At 42.4% G+C, this 23,611-nt stretch overlaps 1 protein-coding gene across 7 annotated transcripts in view; it reads left to right on the top strand.

Moving 5' to 3' along the window:
* VAV3 (vav guanine nucleotide exchange factor 3) overlaps positions 1 to 23,611 on the top strand; it is a 184,219-nt gene that overhangs the window by 116,145 nt on the left and 44,463 nt on the right. For all 7 annotated transcript variants that reach the window (XM_064147095.1, XM_064147093.1, XM_064147094.1 and 4 more), the window contains 2 exons: positions 4,325 to 4,347; positions 7,967 to 8,012. In XM_064147095.1, coding sequence (XP_064003165.1) covers positions 4,325 to 4,347; positions 7,967 to 8,012 — 69 coding nt within the window. The remainder of the gene's footprint in view (positions 1 to 4,324; positions 4,348 to 7,966; positions 8,013 to 23,611) is intronic.

Below are 23,611 nucleotides of genomic sequence, written 5' to 3'. Positions count from 1 at the left end.
GGTGCCTCAGCTTTACTCTGAATATGATGTATATGGAACAGAATATCTTGGTCAGCTTATGGTCACCTGTCCTGTCTGCTCCTCCCCTCAGGTGCTAACTGGAAACAGTGAGGCTGTTCCCTACTAGAAACAGTCACTGCCTGTGGAAAAGTGCCATTAACTTCAGAACATGCAGTTACATAGAAGAGACTGAGTTGAAAAGTAAAATCACTGCTCAGTTCTGTCTAATTCCAACCAGGACACTGGGCATTTTTATAGGAATTTTTAGTTAGCTGATGCATGATTCATTTTTCCTTCAGATAATTCCTTCTGGAAAAAAAATCCTGCATTTCTTTAGGTGGAAAAAATTCTTAACTGTGTGATGAAATGGAAGGAAAATATTACCCTGAGAATGGGTTAAGTTTAGACTTGCTTTCATATGGTAATGTGTATACCCAATGAGATAGTCTGTGCTGTTTATTGAATAATTGCTTGCTACAGCAAAACAGATATTATTCACCAAAAAGCAAGAGCGTTTCTGACATCTGAGAGGAGATCAGCAGCTTCCACTGTTTACCTTTTTGCTGGCCTGATCAATAGTTGCAAAATTGCTGGCTCTGCTCCAAACCCACTGTGTCAACAGAATTGACAAGTTAAATGCTTAAATCCCAGCATGTTTATTGGAGTTATGCCACTTTTTATTGGACTGCAGCAAAGATTGAGCTGTATTGTTTAACCATCCTTGCTCAACCTGAACAGAAGTCACGTAAGGGGGTTGGTATTCTATGCAGAGTGCTGCTCTATGCTACTTGTGGGCCATGATTTTCTTTGTTCTGACTGTGCAGTAACTGGTTAAAGGGCTGGAAAGGAGCAGGTAGTCCTACAGTTCCTTTATAGTGACTTACTTTATAGTTCTTGCATTTAAAATATTTTGAGTTTTCATTTTCAAATGGAAAGATGAGTAGTTTAATACATACCCTTTTTATTTACTCTCCATTTAGTTCCCATGTAAATCCAACTGCTCTGTTGCAGCCCTGATGTGGTGCTTTGGGTGTTCCCTGCCCCTCCCCCCAACTTTAGAAATCACCCAGACTAGACTCAGCCAGCTCTGGAAATATGAATGAAGCTTATATTTACAGCTGGCACAATATACAAGCAGATATTTGCAGTATATACAGTTATAGATAGAAATAGACAAGGTGAAAGGTAATACAGAAACACAACTCCCCTCCCAGAAACCTGAGTCCCCAGGAAGGGCTCTCAACTGCCCCTACCCCTCTCAACCTTACCCCAGTCCCAAGGAAGAATGGAGGCTTGACCAGGGGGTTAGGAGGCAAAGTGGATTAGTCCAAACTGGAGGGTGAGGTTAGAGAGATGCAGCTCAGCCAGCAGCCCAAGTGAGAGTGGTTATCTATGTTTTTATTTCTTGTTCCTATACATCTCAGCAGGCCTATGACCGAAGTAGACATCACCATTGTTTTCCTTTCACAGCCTGTAATCTAGTTCTCCTCACCAAAACATTCTAGCTAGCTTCAAACTAGCACACCTGAGGAGCAGCTTATTCCCATTTTCAGTCTGTACTGCCTCACTTATTGAGGCCAGCTGATCACAGAATCATAGAATCAACCAGGTTGGAGGACACCTCCAAGATCATCCAGTCCAACCTAGCACCCAGCTCTGTCCAATCAACTAGGCCATGGCACTAAGTGCCTCATCCAGGCTTTGCTTGAGTGGACAGTGACTCCACCACCTCCCTGGGCAGCCCATTCCAATGGCAAATCACTCCCTCTGGGAAGAACTTCCTCCTAACATCCAGCCAAGAAAAGCCTGGATGAGGCACTTAGTGCCATGGTCTATTTGACTGAACAGGGCTGGGGGATAGGTTGGACTGGATGATCTTGGAGGTCTCTTCCAACCTGGTTGATTCTATTCTATTCCATATTGCTTTTGTAGTAAAATACAAGTATGAGATATGACCCAGTGGTGTCTTCCCTTCAGACACTCGACAACCCCCCTAAACATTATGCTGAGCTATGGCAGTGTAAGTAGGTTCCTTTCAGATCCGAGAACTCACTTGATAATTTCATTTGTACATTGGGGATGAGCAGGAACTTGGATCAATATTGCCATGTGTGAAGTATCTGCTATCATTTTTAGTTTTGCTGAAAGTAAATAGAAATGAGGGTTGGTTGATTTTCATTGTGCATTTTTTCCCACTCCTGTGCCTATTTAATATTTGAAAAAGATCTCTTATGAAAAAAAAATCATATAAATCCATACAAAATATTCTGAAATACAGGAATTTTTAAGCTAATGAAATAACAAGACAAGTTTAAGTCTTATTTTTGAATAGGCTTTCATGTGGAAATACAGATATGGAATATTTTTCTATTCCTGGAGTGCTAAGTGAAGTGAAAAAAAAAAGAAAAAGGCATTTTAATCCACAATTGCTGGCAAAATCTTGGGCTTTTCTTTTTAATCCCATCCCTCCAGCTCCCTTTTCATGAAATTCATTTTATGTGAGCTACCTGGAGCGTTTACTGCCTTTTTTTTTTGGTAGTGAATTCTTGAATCTGATTATAGGAAATTAGTCATAAGTTTCTTATTATGAAACGTTGGGATGCTGCAGTCATCACATGAAGCTCCTCTGCATAGGTGGGTTTGGGATATTTCCTAGAGGTAAAATTAATCTTCAACAGCAGTCATAAAAATCAGCTTCATTCCTTCCCATTGGAGGACAGAGTGGCATTTCCATTTAATTTTTCTATCAGGAGATTTGCACAACTAAATATAGGTCATTTAAAACAAAAGAGAAAGGAAAACCTCCCAGGTCTTTGTTTGAAGTTTTGCTCCTGCTCTGTAAGTACTTATCAAAATGATTGACTTTATTTGAAGTCTTTCACAATGCTGACATCAAACATAAGGGGAAAAAAAAAAGTGATTTATTCAGATATTGGCAAAAATTCAAGAGGTGTAGCAAATTGCGAAAGTAAATACCAAACTACTGAACTTGAGCAGCGCTCACTTGGCTGATTGCCTCAGGCTCCATAGAAAACCTCAGTAGCCTTAGCAGCACCACCTCCTTCGGAGCAGGCTTCTTTTTCTCCTCTTTGCTCACTATGCAAATGCAAATGAATCCTTGGGAAGGGTTATAATGGTGCGAGTGTTTCTGTGGATGGCAAGATGATGTGTCTTTGGCGCGCTGTGTGAGAGAGGAAACGGCGGCTGAAAGCCTACGTGAGAAGAGAGCTCTGCCGGAGGTAAACAGGCTGCGCCTCCCTGGCCCAGCCCAGAGTCCTCAGCCGGAGTGCTTGGTCTTGGCATGCCTTAGCTTTGCATGAAATGCTGCAAAGCCAAAGATAATCCCTCCCTCCACACGTTATTATTTAACAGTTTGTGGTTTTTTTTTTTTTTTTTTTTTTTTTTTTTAACGTTTAGCAGAAAACTGACTTGCAGCTCAAGCTTTTTCATTGCTTTAGTGTGACCGTGACTTCTCGTGTACAAAGTATGACAGGTTGTAGATGTGATGAAGTCCAGATTTGGCGTGCGCAGCTTGCGCCTTGCCTCGGCGCCGGCTGCAGCGCACGTCAATACAGGTGTGTGTGCGTTTCATAACACTGAACCCAAATCGAGAATGGAGCTGAATCCCTGTCAGCAAATTAGAAATTCAAAGAGAAATGTGTGTGTGTGGGGGAAAAAAGTATTCTTTTCTGATTCTTTTGTACTGGGTGGTGGTGCGTGCGCAGAAGTGATTTTGACTTGGTGCGCTCCTGATCACCCGTGGGGCCTTAGGATTTTTTGGTAATAATTTTTAAATTGTTAATAGAAGAGGGAAATGAGTCACCAGTGGCTTCAAAGTCTGTAGTACACTAGTGCAACACTGAACTGGACTGAAAGACACAAAATGCAGATAGATTGGGAGCTAAGAGGTACACATCTTGGCTTGACACACAACAACATGCTAAGACGAGACAAAGCGTAACTTGACATGCAATGAAAAGCTGAAGCTTTTGAATTCCCAGTGAGTAGATACACGTAAAGAATATCTGAAATTCCCTAGCACTCGACAAAGTTTTGTGAGCCAGATAGCTAGAATGTGCAGCGTACCTTGCAGCGAAGAGCCCTTCCAGCCAGCGCAGTGCAGCCTGGCAGCACCAACGAGCGGGGAGGGGTTTGCACAACAGCACCTGGAACAGCCCTGGGCTGCCAAGGCAGCTGCAGGTATCAGGTAGCAAGAGACCGTACCAGCGTTCTCTGTAATGCAACGCGACACAGACTGAGATTGCTGTATATAAAGTGTACAATTGCCAATCACCAATAATGCCAATTTTTACTTATGTTCCAGAACACGGGAACCTGAAACACGAGGTAAGGATTTGTTTTCCTTTGCATGTGATACTTGTTTTGTCAGTGACAAGATCGAGTTCCTTATTTGCTTTGTGCATGTGCTGTTGGGGCAGGTATGTTGTTTTTTTTCTGTGTTTAACAACAGATTTTCAGAGTGGTGAGAGATTGAAAGAAACAAAGCATTCATAATTAAATATCATTGTATTCTTTTTAAATTCTGGGTGAATTTTCAGTTGGTAGGACTTAATGCTGAGAGCACTGGAAGGGATGGAGATGTGCTTAAGTTAGAGGTAAAAATGCACTTGGTTTCACATCTAATACCTAGATCCTTACTGTTCCTAGACCAAAGCTGGCAGCAGAGTTAAATGTAATGATTTGTTTTTCCCCTTAAGTGCCAGTGAGTCCTGCTGGGCTTACACAGTGCACCATCTCACCCATGCCAGACTCCAATGTTTGCTTTTCTCGTGAAAAGGCATGAGTGGCAGAGCTATCCAGCAGTTATCAGTTTACATAACCCGGAGAGAGCAGTGAAATGGGTCCTGCGTGGAGCAGAGACTGTGGTGCACGTAACGCAGCACCAGCACAAGGAGGCTGAAAGCTAACCTGGGGTGTTTGTGGCCAGCTCCTGATAGCTTTCCACTCAGGTACAGCAGCGTGGCAGCGGATTTTTGTCTGCCACTTCTGACAAAGGACGGGCAGCACTTGACACGTACAGTGTAGCAGTTTGTAGCGTCTGTTTCGTATCAGTTTTCTGACGGGTTAGCTGCTGAAAGGGGAGGCTGCTCTGAGCAGCGCACAGGTCCGTGTGCTGCTGCACAAGCACGGCGTGTTTGCTGTGCCTAACGCGGGCAGCGCAACCAGAAGGACGTTCCTGCTGACGTGCCTGGTGCAGGGCAGAGTCGCGCACAGGGCTGGCCACGTCTGTGGGCTCTGGAGCCAGTTCGGTGTCCCTCTACGCCCAGCCGACAGCAGGCGCAGAGCGAGAGGAGCCCTGGCACGCCTGTGGGCCTCAGGCCGGCGCAGGCCACAGCAGTGGGCACTGGGGGCCTGGCACGGGAAGGGCTGGGCAACCTGGGAGGAGAAGGCTGTGCTAGCACGGGGAGACGCTGGTCACGGCTGCATCAGCCGTGCCCCTGCCGTGTGCCGCCTGACTTAGCTCCTCTCCGCCCAGCGCACAGCTCAGCGAGGGCGCTCTGAACTGCGGGAGGCGTTGCCTGGCGCTCCCCAGGGCTGCAGCCGGCTGGCAGCGCCGCGCCCTGTAACCAGATCCCCTCCTGGGCCCTGTGGCGTTGCCAGGCTCCGTCACTCCAGCTCTGGCTGTGGCTGGGTGAGGGGAACAGCTATCCAGGCTGAATGTAAGCCCTCCCTCTCCTTGGCCTCTCACTCCCTGGCTTGGCTGATTAATCGGTTGGGTTTTTTGGGTGAAGGGGTTAAAAACCTCTTCCTTTCTGCAGCTATTGATTTGCTGCTGCCGATGGAGTTGATCCAGAACGTCACCGTTTCTTCAATTCTTACCGAGACTCTCCCTTCAGTGCCTGCTTTAATGCTCTCTGTGCAATGATTTTAAAAAAGCATTTAGCTTTCCTACCAGTAATGTACTAGAGTCTACTGGTACCACAGTACACTGCACCATATTAAGCCTGTTTCCATACAACTCAAGAATGGTTTTCCTCAGAATGCTTTTCCTTCTGGTCCCTTGGTGTATATGAGTTGCATGGGCCCAGAGCTATTCATAGAATCATAGAATCAACCAGGTTGGAAGAGACCTCCAAGGTCATCCAGTCCAACCTAGCACCCAGCTCTATTGTATTTTAAAAGAAAATACTTCAGTTCAACGTTTCTGTATCTTTGTGCTGTCACTTTCCCTCTCTTGTGGTTGCTCACCGCTTTGCATCAATCCTCATCAGCGATACAGCCTCCATCAAAACAAAACAAGAAGAATATAATTGAGGCTTTTGTTCTTAGTCACTAATACGACCTTCATTCTACCAGCAGCTTGAAATGTTTCTTCTTTCCGCTGCAGACGAAACAAAACTTGCACCCTCTTTTTTAATCACAGCTGTGGAGTACAGAGGGAATGTGTCCGAACACTTCAAAGTTCAAAAGATCTTTTTAAACCAAGCTTTTCATTTTGCCAGCATGCTACAGGGCTTAGTAATTTGGTTGTGCCTCAGGTTACTGCTTTCTGGCTTTCCTCTGTGTGTGTCCTGCATCAGCTTCTATCAGCTGCAAGTAAATTGAAGCAACCTAATTGTTCCCTTTGTTATGCAACGTGCTGTTCTCTGCGTAGTTTGATTAAAGTAACAAATCCATGTACCTTCCTGCAGGGGACGAGTTAAAACAAGTTTGCAAAAGCAAAGTGCTTCACAGATAGGCGTTATTTCACAGTAACACAGTATCACAGTATCAACAAGGTTGGAAGAGACCTCATAGATCATCAAGTCCAACCCTTTACCACAATTCTCAAGGCTAGACCATGGCACCATTCACACTGCTATTTTCAGTATTCCCCATGAAGTGCCTTGGAATATAAAACACATTACAAAATCAGAGAGAAAGTCTCAGTCTTGTCAGAGATTTTTGGATTTGACACTGCTCTGAGTCAGCCAAACTTTAAAAGAAAGAGGAAGGTGAACATATTTAAGTACTTGCTCAGCAAATAAGTAAATCCATAGTGTGATGGTTTGGGTGTACCCCACCCCCCCACACTTTAGATATCACCCAGACTAGTCTCAGTCAGCTCTGGGAATATAAATGAAGCTATTTATTTACAGCTAGCACAATACACAAGCAGATATTTACAGTATATACAGTGTTGTACAGAAATATACAAGGTAACAGGTAATACAAAAACACAACTTCCCTCCCAGAAACCTGAGTCCCCAGGAGGGGCTCTCAACCATGCCTGCACCTTCCCCTTGCCCCTCTCTAACCTTACCCCAGTCCCAAGGAAGAATGGAGATTCAGCCAAGAGGTTATGAAGCAAAAGTGGGTTAGTCCAAATGGAAGGTGAGGTTAGGGAGATGCAGCTCAAAGCAGTGTGAGACAAAATGGGGAGAGTGTTATCTAATGTTTTCATTTCTTCTTCAGCAAGGCTCTGAGGGGAGTAGACATCAGCCTTGTTTTCCTTCCACAGCCTGTGATCTACTTCTTCTCACCAAAACATTCCACCCTGCTTCAAACTAACACACATTGGAAGTTCTAGCTGCCTGAAGTACAAATTAGTAATAGTGAACGTTTCTGCCTCATTAAAGCAGTGCAAACAGCTTTGATACTTTCTGTGTTCATGGTCATGATGCAGGATGGATAATAGCAAACAACATATTCTGCCCCCTATCCATGATCTAAAAATACATTTGTTCTTGCTATCAAAAGATTTTGTATGAACAAACCTGTTGCAGAGTAAGAATCTTTTGAGCCTAGCGTCAGGAAAGAATGGGATTTGTGAGAAAACCATCTATGTTACTAGGAATATTTCACAAATGATGATCTTTCTACAAGATAAAGATAATTGTGGTGGTGGTTGGGGGGAAATAAGAATACCAGCTTTGCCTAGTAGATTGTGGGAAAGAGAGGAGTGCATTATGCCTACATGAAGACACATTTATTCATATCCTTAATTTGTATTTTTGCTCTACAGAAACGAACAAATGGAATTAGAAGAAACTCTAGACACGTGGACCCAGGTTTGTGTCATGGCTTTTTAACTGTTAAAAAGAGCAAGAGAGCTTTTACTTGCTCGAAGTTGTGGTATGAACACCGTTGTAATGCATACCGTGTGGAGAAGGTTCTTTATTGCTAAAGTGATGAAGGTCTGAAGGCTTTGCTCTGTGATTTCAAAGATGTGGGCAGCTGATTTCTTTTTCTCTTCCCCTCTTTGTTTAAAAGCAGTGCTTCAGTTCTGTCTGAACAACAAAATGCCTCTAGGCTTTTGGTTAGCATGACCCACCTTACTGTACTCTGCAGTTTTGAAGGGAACAACTAAGTGATTGAAGGCAGACAGAGGGTGATAAAGCTTAAGTTCTGATCTGTGAAGCTGTGGGTATTCTCAGTGCACTTAACTGTAGTGGTGCTCAGTGCTTGGTTGTTCTGAATGTGAGTTGTTCTTCTAAAGGGCATAAACCAATTGCAGTTTTATGTAGAATTTCAAAGTGAATTTATTCTTTCTGTTAGTTTATAGTAGATACTCTTGTGGAGCCATGGCAGCAGCAGCCCTTAAGAAAATTAAATGCTTGCTTACAGACTATGTACTCAAGTGGGTGAACATTCCCTCTAAGGATCCATTATGTGTCTGTATAAAATATTCAATGGGTTTCAGTGTAATTGTGTGATATTTTTAGTGTGATTTTTTTTACAGTAATTACGTTTCTGTCCTTTATGTTCCTTGTGTAGTTTAATTTCTGGAGATTTGTTATGCAGATATTATTTGGAATAAAACTAAGCCGTGGATTATGAAATATTTCTAGACGTGGACACCTGACAGTAACTGGAGTCAAACATTAAAGAGGCTGTCAGCTCTGTCCACACATTACAGCCTGGCAGAGCTAAGCACCTTTTGAGAAGTAGGAATGCTGGTTGTGCTAGCAGCATTGCAGCTGCCTGGGCTCTGCAAGTCTGAGTGTTGTAACCAGCTGAAGCAGACCGCACCTTTCTTACTCGCGTGCCTTTGACATGTTTTGCAATACGTGTTGTCACTTTGTTCCCTCTAGCAAAAAGAAAGTACTTCATGATACTCCTAAATGGTTCTGTGTTTCGTTGACTGAAGTCATTTAAAGAAAAAAAACAATACAATGAGCACCCTGTAACTGTAGAAATTCATACAGTGAGAGAGGGAAACATAAGGAAGAATACTTCTTCCAAGTGGGACTGCTGGAGTTCTTCCCACTGAGTGGTATGTGCTAGAGTGAAGTGCAAAGTGTACTCACAGGATAGGTCCTTATAGGTCCAGATCTTTAAACATAACTATTTCATATGGGCTTCAGAAAGGTTAAGTAATTCAGCTTTGAGGACCTTGTGGGTTTGCTTGCAGTTGAAGTCTGATAAAAGTAGTTACACAATTTTTATACCCGAGGATACTTTTAAAAATGAAGTCTGATTAATTCATATGACCAGAATCATTGCATTAAATAGATGTTTAAAATCTGTAGGTAACCAATGCCTAAAATATGGTTCTGCTCCTCTCTTCCCTGTCCATTTGCCTACACAGAAGAGTTTTTGGAGTTGAGGTAGACTTCAGGAGTGAAGTTCTTAGGCCAAATGACATTTTTGGAAGTCAGTAAAAATGCTGAACATCTGCATTGAGTTTAAGTCTTTATCAGAGCCCTTGTTGCAGGAAACTTACAGTATTGCCTCTGAGGGTCTACATATTTCTTAAAATAACAGTGATGATTACAAAGGTAGTGCATGCTAATATGCTTCATGCTTTGTTGGTTTTCAAACAAAGTGAGCTGTGGTATTTGTGTTTTCCCAGCATGTGGGTCCCCCTGTAGCCTGGTATTGGTATCTTTCAGAGACACAAATGTCTCTGATAAACCCTTGGCATCTTTTTTTTTTGCATATTCTGAGGTCATCAGATTGCATATTGCCTGGAGAGACAGAGGATGCTATCAGGAGAGCAGCACTTGTGAGAGATCAGTTATTTCAGACGTACATTACTGCATTGATCCTAAGAGCTTTTCAAGAACACTGGCATATAAATCTCTAGCAGTCCTAGCAACATGGTGCTCTTTTTGCTGAGGTAGTCCAAGTCAAAGATAACATTTAAATCTTAATATGCTGTCTTTTTCTTCCTAATTTTTTTTTTCTTTCATTAAAAAAATGGCACAGACTTATAGTCTTGGTTTGATATACTGCTGCTGTGTGTGCTGAAGCATGAGTACTGGTTTAGGCAAGCAAGCATTTGCTGTGAATCAATAACCTGCACCTGCAGTGTCTAAATACTGATGGAATTTGATAGTAGTAGTAAAGACAATTATTTTGGGCTGCAAATGGTTTAGCACAGACATTTTAATATCTTCTTCTGTCTTGTTTCTTTCTGCTGTCTGGCTATTTGAGTAAAGTACAATGAATGCAGGAGGCATAGTACAAATAAGTTGATAAGCTGTGCTTCTGTTTTTATGCTTGTTAGAACAAAATTCAGCTTTTACTGGCACAGCTTAGTCCTGAATGAAAAGTGATTTAAGTCTGATGAGACTTACTGCAAGCAGAAGGGTGTATAAGCAAAACAATGTGAAGATACTGGATTAAAATATCTCTTCTCTTGGTAAAGTTTTTTTATGGAAGAACCTATTTAGCTGAAATACCCTCAAAACAATAAGTTGCTCACAACTTTCATTTCATTTTCCTTTAAGTTTGGTTAAAAGTTTTGAGAGTGATAGTTTCCTTCTCAAGATGTGCTGTATTGTGCTGAATACAAAGGAATGGTAGAAGGGAGAGTGAGCAGTAGGTGATGAGGCAGAAAAATGCATGGCAATTAAACAGTCAGGAGAAAAGAAATATGGGTAGAATCTGAACAAAAAGGCCTGTGCAGGAACTGTACAAGTGCAGAGTAAATAGAAAATTGGAAGGGAAAAAAAAAGACACTTCATGCTGTGTACTGTGACTTCAACCTGTGGTCCAGTTGCAGATAGCCTCCTGAATTGATTCATCTAAGTTTTAGAGACAGGTTTTAGATTCTCTTTCTTTGGATTAAGCAGCACATAATAAAATCTGCTGGGAGAGTGAACCTGTAAATGCAGCTCCATCTATAAAGCCAGGAAAAAACTGGTCTAGTTAGCATTTTGCTATACAATTCTGCTTAAATATAGTTGAGAAGTGATTAGATTGGTGTCAGTTTTTGCCTGAAATAGGCATATGGAGTGATAATTCCATGACATTTTCAGCCTTGTATAAGGAATGCTATGAAATTTTTTATGCTCTGGTTCAATTTTAAGCATGTGATTTGTGCTACTGACTGAAATGACAAATGAACCATTTATGTATGTATATATAGAGATATATGTGTGTATATGTAAGTATGTGAGTATAAATTAACACTTCATATGCTTTGTTGAGTATGATGAAATCTGGCAAGTATCTTTACTATGATTTTGTCTCTGTTTTAATGAGCAAAATTATTTCTCTTTCTCAACTGTTGTAATACTCTGCATGTTTGCTATCTTTTATTTCCTCAGTGTTATGCAGAGTTCAGGTATGATAGATTCCCAATATAGTGTTTTTAAAACTAGTTTTATCCTATCTTTGCTAATATAAGCTTTGGAACTTCCATTTTTAAAAGTGTGAAAGTATATTTCATATCAGGGTAAACTTGGTGAAAAAATAGAACACTACAAGCCTTATATTCAAGATTCACTGCAGATTAAACTCAATCTGATCTGTAAAAGAATGTCCTTGAGCATGTTCTGACTTCCTTGTAAGCATGGATTAAAGCTTAGAAAATCTTGTTTCTGAACTGAGGGACAGAACCAACAGGTCTTTTCACAGTATCACCAAGGTTGGAAGAGACCTCATAGATCATCAAGTCCAACCCTTTACCACAGAGCTCAAGGCTAGACCATGGCACCAAGTGCCATGTCCAATCCTGCCTTCCTTTCACAGTAAGCAAGATGCTGACTGGCATTATTTTTGGTGGGCAACACAGTATTAACAAGCAATGTATGCAGAGCAATAGCTTGGACAAACCCATCTTTCTGCCTGCAAGTGGGGTTCAAATAGTAATTTCTAGTTGATGTCTGGTCCATACTTGATTTATGAAACAGCCCTGTAGTACTGATTTGACACAGGTTGTACAGAAAAGGATCTGAAGAGTATAAGTGGATTTATGGCCTGAAGTATATCTGGCCTGAAGCTTAAAAAACCCCAAACAACTGTGCAGGGACAAGAACAATGTTAGAGACATGTTTATTTAATTAGACCTAGTGGGAAATGAGCTACTGTGTGCTTCGTATTTTGTTGAGATTAGATTATGGTATCTTGTAACTAGGTTGTGCCATTGTTATGTGTTTGATTATTAAGCAGCAAAACAATATTCAGATGCTTGTGTGTTGTGGTAAAAATTCATCCCATCTTAGTGGTAAAAATCAGGGCGTAGTGTAATGCCAACAGTTAGGTCCTAGAATATGCATCAGATATTCTTTACAGTTTTAAATACTGTTTACATTGAACATAGCCATGGGCTTTAATGCCTGGTCAAAATGAACGTGTACGTGCAGCTGACTCTAAATTAAATCAAGGAAATCTCAAGGGAATACTGGAGGAAAGAGAAATGTTTCACAGAACTTGGTGTTCCCCAGGGATCAGTGCTGGGCCCAGTCCTGTTCAATATCTTTATTGATGACCTGGACGAGGGGATTGAGTCCCGCATCAGTAAGTGTGCAGATGACACCAAGCTAGGAGCAGGTGTTGATCTGTTGGAAGGTAGGAGAGCCCTGCAGAGGGACCTAGACAGGCTGGATGGGTGGGCGGGCAGAGGCCAATTGGATGAGATTTAACAAGGCCAAGTGCAGGATTCTGCACTTTGGCCACCACAACCCGAAGCAGCGCTACAGGCTGGGGCCAGAGTGGCTGAGAGCAGCCAGGAGGAAAGGGACCTGGGGGTACTGATTGACAGCAGGCTAAAGATGAGCCAGCAGTGTGCCCAGGTGGGCAAAAGAGCCAATGGCATCCTGGCCTGCATCAGGAAGAGTGTGGCCAGTAGGATGAGGGAGGTTATTCTTCCCTTGGACTCAGCACTGGTCCGGCCACACCTTGAGTGCTGTGTCCAGTTCTGGGCCCCTCAATTCAAGACAGATGTTGAGGTGCTGGAATGTGTCCAGAGAAGAGTGACAAAGCTGGTGAAGGGCCTGGAACACAAACCCTATGAGGAGAGGCTGAGGGAGCTGGGGGTGTGCAGCCTGGAGAAGAGGAGGCTCAGGGGTGATCTTATTGCTGTCTACAACTACGTGAAGGGAGGCTGTAGCCAGGTGGGGGGTGGCCTCTTTTCCCAGGTAATCAACAATAGAACAAGGGGACACAGTCTCAAGGGTAGGTATAGGCTGGATGTTAGGAGGAAGTTGTTGGCAGAGAGAGTGATTGGCATTGGAATGGGCTGCCCAGGGAGGTGGTGGAGTCACCGTCCCTGGAGCTGTTCAAAAGAAGACTGGATGAGGCACTTAGTGCCATAGTCTAGTTGACTGGCTAGGGCTGGGTGCTAGTTTGGACTGGCTGATCTTGGAGATCTCTTCCAACCTGGTTGATTCTGTGATTCTAACTTCCACTAGTGAAGAGTTTGTTTGCAGGATTGAGGGTGTCCTCGCTGCTCACTGATATGGGATAACCTAATAAGGTTCGTAGTAATAAGCCATCCATCGCATCCTGTAACAGACCAGGAGACCTGGAGACTTGTTGTTGCAGACTAGCCAGAATGACCTGCTCAATTATGTCCTTTTGATTTAGTTTTTGCAGTTTCCTGTTATAGATAAAAATGCAGCCCATGGCTTAAAAAATGCAGCCTATCTGGCTCTGGGATAAAAAGAAAGCACAAAGCCAAGAACTATTCTAGAGACTTGAAGGAACTCAAACATCTACTTCTCTTGGAAGTAAAGTGTGTCTAAAAACTAAGAGTGATAACAAAGAATATGTAGTTTGGTGTGTTTTCTATAGAGACAATTGGATGTTGGAGGAAGTTCTTGCCAGAGAGAGAGATTTGCCACTGGAATGGGCTGCCCAGCGAGGTGGTGGAGTCACCATCCCTGGAGGTATTCAAGAAAAGCCTGGATGAGGCACTTAGTGCCATGGTCCAGTTGACTGGATAGGGCTGGGTGCTAGGTTGGACTGGATGATCTTGGAGGTCTCTTCCAACCTGGTTGATTCTATGAATTTTGTGGAGCATTACTTCAGTAAGTAGTTAAAGGCTTTTCTGTAGGGTAATGTGTTAAGTGATAGGCCTGAAAATAGACTTTGATTATACATCCATATAAACATGCTTAACTTCTGGTGGGTTTTATTGGGTTAGGGATGCTATCTTCTCCTCTATGCAGCATCTAAATGATCTGTTCAAGGTGTATATGTAGTGCAGGTCTGCAGGAATCTGTGCAAACCAGGTGAAATGCAGTTAAGAACTGGTTTAACAGGGCAGCTAGGAGCATGCTCGTTGCAAAAGGAAAGCTCCTTAGCAGAATAGAGGCAATACTGCTTGTTGACGTGATGTATAATTCTGAATCTTCTGGAGTCCTTCAGGGACTTAGATTTCAGCTGTAACCTGGCCAGCTCTTAGTATCATAGATGTGTTTTAACCTGATTTACATTATGTGACTCCACAGTGCTGGGGTTTGAGTTTGGAGTCAGGACATGTCTTTTTGGTCACTACGTTGTTAGAAGCAGTTCATGAGGTCACTTGGTGGACATCAGCAACAGTGAATTCAGATGCACTGAATTGAATGACCTAATTTATGTGATCAAATAAATTTATCACAAAGGTATTAAACAATACATATTGCAGTCAGGATCCTTGCTTTTTTAACTACAGGGCCAATACTGTGCACTCAGCTGTTGTTGCTTCCCAAAAGAATGAATTCATCTTTGTTGTGATACAAGAAAGAACATGTCTAATGTTTTGCACCAAGAATCTTTCCACTAATGCATTTCTGGAAGGCAAAGCACAGTTGTCTTCCAATGAAGCATTTCAAATTCAGTTTAATGTTTTTTTATTTGGGTTGTTATATTTTAAATTAAAATGATTTTTACATTCCTGTTGGGGGGAGAGAGAGAGAGAGGTGTTTTGAGAGGTGGTTGTCCGTTTGGCATGTCAGCAGTGAGCTAACATTCAGAGAAGAACATAGCCTTTAGCCCTTTCTTTTAATTAAACATCAGAAGACCCAGGTGCCAAAGGGTGAAATATATTTATTTTGTCAAACTCTTTCATCCTTTCCTGGTTGGATTGCAAGATTAGGTAGTAGTTGAGTAATTTAGACTCTTTTGTCTTACTGGATGTGTTTTGGGGGCTGTCTTTACATCTTGAGCAACTACCATTTCATTTTTCTCTTAAAGAAATAATGGTGAATAGAAGACAGCACTGTACCCTTTGCAGCCCAGAAAGCCCTCTGTGTCCTGGGCTCCATCAAGGAAGTGTAGCCAGCAGATATGGGAGGCGATTCTCCACCTCTGTTCGGTCCTTTTGATATCCCACCTGGAGTGCTCTGTCCAGCTCTGGGGCGCAAAACAGATGTGGATGTGCAGAGGTGGTCCATGAATATAATCGAAGGGCTGTAAGGACAGGCTGAGAGTGTTGGGGTTGTTCAGCCTAGTGAACAGAAGGCTCTGAGAAGACCTTAAAATAGCTTTTCACTATTTAAAGGGGACCTACAGGAAAGATGGGGAGAGACTTACTTGGGGAGTAGAGTGATTGACTGTGAGGGTTAAGGGTTTTACATTGAAAGGGGGTAGATTTAGATGAGCAGTAAGGAAGAAATTCTTTACAGTGAGGGTGGTAGAGCACTGTAACAGATTGCCCAGAGAAGCTGTGGATACTCCCTTTCCTGGAAGTGTTCATGGCCAGGTTGCATAGGGTTTCAATCAACCTGGTTGAGGGGGAGGTCCTGCTGCCCATGGCAGATAGGTTGGAACTAGAGATCATCTGTCAAGGTCCCTTTCAACCCAAACCATCCTAGGATTCTGTGATATTCAAGCATTAGCATAATTTTGAATGTGAGTTGGGTTAAACATTCTGTGGTATCTTCCTCCTCTTCTGCATAAAAATGCTCTCAAGCATGGAATGTGCTAAGCAAAATGTCACCATTTACAGATAACTACAAGGGAGTTGGCAGGCAGAAAAAAGGAAAAGATTAAGGTAGAAGTGGCCGTGATGAGCACACAACTATGATCAATAAAACAGAAGTATGCTGCTTTGCATTTGATACAAAAAGCTCATCACAATTAACCCAAACAACAAACCCACCTCCTCTTCCCTATAAACCAAACTCCAACAAACATAACAACCACCAGCCTCAATAAAAGATGCATCCAGAAACCATAGACCCCCGAAGTTGCCTTTAGTTACCATGGCAAATGGAAAGGAATTGCATAGAGTTTTGCTATCATTTATTGAGACTTAGAAATCTCTTACTGAGCTTCAAGAGGAATGTTGCATTTAGGTATCTATTTTCATATCTGATTTTAATCTTAAGGGTACTGTCATTCTCAGAAGGCAGCAAAAAAGATAATAAGGCAATGAATGATTAAAAATAGTCCAAAGTTACTGAACTGTTGTGCACTTTAAAGCTTATGGTTTCTTTTTTTGTGGCTCACTCATTTAACTAAATCAGTATTTGATCATTACTTCAAAGTGATTCTCACACAAAGAATTTGGGGAACCTTATGAAACTGAAAGCAGGCATCCCATGGGAGAAAAAAGACTGCTAAAAATTCACAGAAGAGAACCTCCTAAAACTGCCCCTTCTTTCTGCCTGGGGAAGGTTTGACAGCTTGGTGAAAGGGGCCAGTAGCAGGAGCCTGAGAAACTGATGCTGCTTTTCTGGAGGGTTTTCTGTCTGCTTACCTCTTCTCCTCAGAGAAGAGAATCACAGAAACATTCAAGCTGGAAAAGACCCTCAGGATCACCAAGTCCAACAGAGAACCCTACTCTACGAGGTTCACCCCTAAACCATATTCCCAAGCACCACATCCAAACGACCTTTAAACACATCCAGGGTTGGTATCTCCACCACCTTGCTGGGCAGCCCATTCCAATACTTGACCGCTCTTGCTGGGAAAGATTTTTTTTCCTAATGTCCAGTCTAAAACTAGATCTATGAGGCTGAGTTGAAGTCTGCAGGCCCATCTAACCCAGGATCCCTTCTTCAACAGTAGCAAATTAAATGGATGCTTAAGGATAGAATAGAAAGTAAGATGTATGCTACTTCTCTCTGCCCCAGAAACTTGTGGTCTTACTTCTTAGCTTTTAATTCTTCTTGCTTTTATTTTCATTACTGCTTTTTGAGCTGATCTAAAATCTTGCTGTTCATTGCATGCTTTAACTGTGGCTTTCATGATTTCAGTTGAGCAATGCACATCTTTATGTTTGTTTTAAACCTGCTTCCTGGTACTTTGGCACCTCCTATTTTTCAAATAGAGTAAGTAGTAAATGAAGAAATAATGAATACTTTCCTCTAGTCACTATCTCTGTGCCACTTTAGGTTTGTGTGTCATATCACCTCCAATCTTACTCCACCTTGAAGATCTGTTCTCTGTTTAATAATTCTGAAACAAAAGTTCTTCTGTAAGTCTGACAATCCTGTTTGCTTCTCTGCATGCTTCTAGGTCCAAGAGTGGTCAATCTTTCTAATTCTGTGGTCTGCTTCATGAAATTAATTGGCATTGGTACACAGCACAATTAGATTATGATCTCAAAGAACTGGTTTTAAAGAATGCTTAACAATTGTTCTAAAATACATTGTTGGTATGGTAGTAGCTGCTTTAGAGTCATATTTAACCCATGCTACTTAGATTTGTTAATATATGTCTTATATGAAGTTATGACTAAATGAGCTCCAATGATTCTTCCAGTGAAAGGTATTCTGTGGTTTGAAATTCTGTTGTACAGGCACTTGAGTTCTTGAAAGGTTCCTTCAATTCTCTACAAATAGTTTTCTTTTTAAGAAACTAACTTTGCACTTCATCATAGAATCAACCAGGTTGGAAGAGACCTCCAAGATCATCCAGTCCAACCTAGCACCCAGCCCTAGCCAGTCAACTAGATCATGGCACTAAGTGCCTCATCCAGTCTTCTTTTGAACACCTCCAGGGATGGCGACTCCACCACCTCCCTGGGCAGCCCATTCCAATGCCAATCACTCTCTCTGTGAGGAACTTCCTCCTAACATCCAGCTTATACTTCCCCAGCACAACTTGAGACTGTGTCCCCTTCTTCTGTTGCTGGTTGTCTGGGAGAAGAGACCAAACCCCACCTGGCTACAGCTTCCCTCCAGGTAGTTGTAGACAGCAATGAGGTCACCCCCGAGCCTCCTCTTCTCCAGGCTAAACAGCTCCAGCTCCTTCATTCTCTCCTCACAGAGCTGTGCTCCAGACCTCTCACCAGCTTTGTTCCATGTTCTCTGGACATGTTCCAGCACCTCAACATCTCTCTTGAATTGAGGAGCCCAGAACTGGACAGAGCACTCAAGGTGTGTCCGGACTAGTGTTGAGTACAAGGGCAGAATAACCTCCCTTGTCCTACTGGCCACACTCTTCCTGATGCAGGCCAGGATGCCATTGGTTCTCTTGGCCACCTGGACACACTGCTGGCTCATCTTTAGCCTATGATCTACCAATACCCCCAGGTCCCTTTCTTCCTGGCTGCTCTCCAGCCACTCCGTCCCCAGCCTATAGTGCTGCTTGGGGTTGTTGTGGCCCAAGTGTAGAATCCTGCACTTGGCCTTGTTAAATCTCATCCCATTGGCCTCTGCCCACCCATCCAGCCTGTCCAGGTCCCTCTGCAGGGCTCTCCTACCCTCCAACAGATTGACAGCTATTCATAGCTTGGTATCATCTGCAAACTTACTGATGCTGGACTCAATTCCCTGGTCCAGATCACCAATAAAGATACTGAACAGGACCTTCTAAAGGACTTCATCTGCTCCCATTACAATGCAACATTAATTTATTGGAAAAGTGCAAGTTCAAGTATGAATTTCTTTGGGTGAACCTTTTGGAAACTACCTTCTACTGGGGTTGTGTGTTTGGAATTGCTTCCAACCTTTTACTTCCTGTTTTTTACAGCTTACTGAGGAGGGAGCTTTGTCTCTCACGTTGTGAAAAGTGGAAGGGAGCCTCCTAATAAGTCCTGTTAAAATTAATTTGCTAACCTCTTAATATATAATCTGGAATCTCCTGTTCATTGTCAGCTTCAAAGAATTCTAAACAGTGTCCCTGTTTTTCCTTTCAAAAGAATTTTTGGTCTTTACATTTATCCATATGTTTGCAAATCCTGTTTTTGTAGCAGGCTGAACAAATTTGCCTTTGTACAAGGCACAATGATGTTTATACAATGTTAGATATCTGTGTTGGGGCATCTGCTGATTATGACTGAGTTGCTTTAAAACATTGCTTGCAGACTTAACCTATTTCTGTGGTATTGAGGGTGTTTTAGGAATTAGATTGCAGAACACAACTCAGCAATTTCATTTTTGGGTTTATTTTGTACTTAGTCTTTCTAAGTAGTAATAGTGAAAAAAATGATCTGATTGATTTTCCAGCAGAATCAATTCATTCAACCCACTTGTTTTAACCCTTTGATGTGATTTATCCAGCAGAATAGATAAGTACCCTATATAAGAGATTCAGAGAGAATATTTGAGGTCATCTCTCATTGCTGCTCTTGCTGTCCTGCAAATAAATAGAGGACATGTTCAGTCTTGCACTTTTCCTGACTCTCATTTCTTAAGCTTTAGTGTTCAACAGGAAATTAAATAGTAACTTCATTATCTGGTACCTTGAAAACGTGCCTCAGCTGCACTAACCTTAGAAGTTATTCTTTAACCAGCCCATTTTGAATAGGGGATGTGAGGAAAGGAGTGAATGTGAGTCTTTTAATTCAGGTGCTGAAGCAGTTTTATGGCAGTAAATCACAGGAAATATGGTACAGCAGAAGCTGCATGTACACATCACAGCTTTCCTTCCAGAGCAATGTCTCAGCCCTGCAAGTAGCAGTCTGCTTGCAACTAGCAGGAGTAGTTTTAGCACGGTGGAATTCACTTAATGCCACTATGTCTTCTAGAGTTTAAATCTGGTGGATTGTTTTGTCTTGTCTGTCTGTCTTCCTTGTAAGAACCTACAAATTGCACAGTTCGCTCCCTCCTCCACCCCCTGTGCCCAACCTCCTCCCCCCCCCGTTTTTTTTCCCCCACTTGATTATAGGGAGAAGAGTGGATAAATAAGGACACTGAGAAGGAAAAGGTAATGATCCTTAATAATGGAGGCTGAAATCTCCAGACTTGTGCATGGTGATATTGGTTTAGGTTCTGCATTCTTACATTGCTCTGTGCATGGCTGAGAAACACTGAGTGATCAAAGAGCTTATGCTGGGATTCAAATGCATGAAGGATGTTCTTTGGTTGTTAGTAGTTTTGGGAGAAAGACCAACTTTGGGTGTTGTGCTGTCATCACTATGGTCTCTGGAGATCCTTCAATATAGCTGCAGGCTGTTGCCACAAAATATGCTGCTTATCCCTACGCAGGTATTCCCTTGTAGTCGTTTCTTCTCAATTTAATGATCATCTGGTCAACAGGCCTATAGTGAGCTAGTAGAAAAGTGCCCATGGGATGTGGTGGCAGCAGTGCTGATAGTGGCAGTGGGGAAATAAGTGATTTTCTTCCTGACTGGATTGCTGAAGCAGCTCGCTTCAGAGGCTGCACAGTTCGTGGCAGGTGACAGAATGCACTCATCCTGGGTTAAACGGAACATCGACTATATCCATTATTGCTTTCAGCTATGGTGTATGCCCTAACAAATTGCCCACTGTTGGCTGGACTATAACAATCCACCTTCAGACTAGAAACAGAAAAGAGGAGGAAAACCTTTCCTGCTGGGAAAATGAATATGTGAGGGTTTTCTTGGAGGGTGTGGGGGGAAAGAAATAAAAAGGTTTTAAGATGGAGCCACATTATTAGGATGGGAATTAACTTGATTCCCATCTTTACTGCCAGTGATAGTTTACCAATAGCCTTAATTTTGCTCCAAAGATCAAGTGATCATGGATTTGAATCTTTTATTAAAACTATTTACATTTTTACCTTTAAAACAACAACCTCTTACTACATATTTATCATGTGATCCACCTTCAAGTTGAGGACTTACTGATATATATCTAAACAAAAAAATAAGCTATTTACTTTAAAAATCAAATTAGAAATGCTGTAGTAAAAAAGTGAAATGTTTTTCTTTGATAAAAGGGAGGGGATTTGGGGAGACTGCAGTGCATCACAGTGCTATGTGTTTTTCAGTATGCCAATCCTGCTAAAAGAAAGGGTAGTTTTTAAATGAAGACAGATCAGGTCCAGCATCAGTAAGTTTGCAGATGACACCAAGCTAGGAGCAGGTGTTGGAGGGTAGGAGAGCCCTGAGGAGGGACCTTGACAGGCTGGATGGGTGGGCAGAGGCCGATGGGATGAGGGTTCTGCACATTGGCCACAACAACCCCAAGCAGTGCTACAGGCTGGGGACTGAGTGGTTGGAGAGCAGCCAGGAAGAAAATGACCTGGGGGTACTGATAGACAGTAGCTGAACGTCATCCAGCAGTGTGCCCAGGTGGCCAAGAGAGCCAATGGCATCCTGGCCTGCATCAGGAACAGTGTGGCCAGTAGGACAAGGGAGGTTATTCTGCCCCTGTGCTCAGCACTGGTCCGGACACACCTTGAGTGCTGTGTCCAGTTCTGGGCCCCTCAATTCAAGAGAGATGTTGAGGTGCTGGAATGTGTCCAGAGAAGGGCGATGCTTACATACTAAGTGGCTGAATTGTGGTCTGAATGAGGAAAAGCTGGATGAAATGACTGTGTCTTTTGGATTTCCTAGAAGCTATTTTCATAGATTTCTGCTGCTTCAAATGTACAAAGTGTGCAGCAGAGAAAGAAAATCAGAAGGGTGTATTTTTTTGGAATAAGCAATTTAAATTATATTGAAATAACAGTGAAAATGTAATTATTTTTTTTGTTTTCCTTCTGTAGCAGAAATATTTTGTGGTGAAAAGAAGTGTTCTTTGCTTTCCCCAAGAAAATGTTACTCACTATAAGCTGTACAAACCAGAAATCAAGAGATATACTTAGTGAAAGCAAGTTTGTTTCAGCCAAAGCAGCATTGCTCAATAGAATGTCGTAATTCCTGGTGACACTGATCTACAGGTACTTGCCTGCAATTCATGTCTACATGGCCTGAAATGTTTTCATATGTTGGTGAAGAGCTGTCTGTTAAGAAGTAAAAGAAGTATCTGCTATAATCAGGGTAGAGGCCACAGAGAAGAAAACCTGCAGTAAGAGGCAGATCACAGGAGCCTAACTTGAGAGGCTGCAGGATTATGTTGCATTACAGAGGGTGTGTACAGGAGAGATTGTTCTGTCATCTGCTGGAGCCTACTTAGGCAAGCATCAGACATTTTCCCTTCATGTCATGCAGTAGTTTGAAACTCTGTTCTTGCCAGAGAATTTCTTTAAGTAGCAGAAACGAGGAGTAAGATCTTTGATCTTAGAGGCTGATGCTATTAGCCAGTACTGAACACGAAAGAAATTGCATGAAAGATAATTCAGTTTTCGTTTCCGCAGGGTTTGGTGAGGAAAATCTCAGCATGTTCATAGCAATGCCTGTTTTAAAGTTGTTTTTGAGCCCTCTGGGAAATTCTAGGGGGCAAAACTGTGTGTTTTTATGGGTTCTATTGTGCACAGTTACCAACTTGGTGTCCACAATGATTATTTTAGTGTGCAGCCTGTTCATCAGGATGACTAATTCCATTTGTGCTGACCAGACTTGTTGGAAGGCAGGGCTGCCTCCTGTCATGCCATGCTTACATATGCACTGCAGGTGATATTTGACTATCACATTCTTACTGCAGTATATTTATCTTTTAGAGAGGACAAACTTTGTGTTTATGCTTCCATGACCAGGTTACTTCCAAGATTGTTTAGTCTGTGAATGTACAGTAACAGAAATGTCCAGGTCCTATACAAGATGCATGACATTTCACAAGATTAACTTCAGCTCCTGCTCTCAACCCTTTTTTCTTTCTTCTGCTTGCTGTAGAATCATCCCTGGGTATGCAGAAGGCAGGATTAAAAGTATTGTTCTAAGTAATTACTTCTGTGGAATAATGGAGTTTTATTTTCCAAGATTTGTCCCTTTTTTCAGAGCTGTTGCTTTATTTCAGCAAGGTTATGATTCACCTTAGAATCATAGAATCAACCAGGTTGGAAGAGATCTCCAAGATCATCCAGTCCAACCTTACACCCAGCCCTAGCCACTCAACTAGACCATGGCACTAAGTGCCTCAGCCAGCCTTTTCTTCAACACCTCCAGGGATGGTGACTCCACCACCTCCCTGGGCAGCCCATTCCAATGCCAATCACTCTCTCTGCCACCAATTTCCTCCTAACATCCAGCCTAGACCTCCCCCAGCACAACTTCAGACTATGTCCACTTGTTGTGTTGCTGATTGCTTGGGAGGAGACCAACCCCTATCTGGCTGCAACCTCCCTTCAGGTAGTTGTAGACAGCATTATATAATCTCCTACTGTCTTGACACACCTTTATAGCTCCTCTGTAGTACCT

Source organism: Pogoniulus pusillus, chromosome 8, assembly GCF_015220805.1.
Source record: "Pogoniulus pusillus isolate bPogPus1 chromosome 8, bPogPus1.pri, whole genome shotgun sequence".
Lineage (NCBI taxonomy): Eukaryota > Metazoa > Chordata > Aves > Piciformes > Lybiidae > Pogoniulus > Pogoniulus pusillus.
The sequence above is the reverse complement of the archived record's forward strand: the minus strand, read 5'-3'. Positions and strand labels throughout refer to the sequence as shown.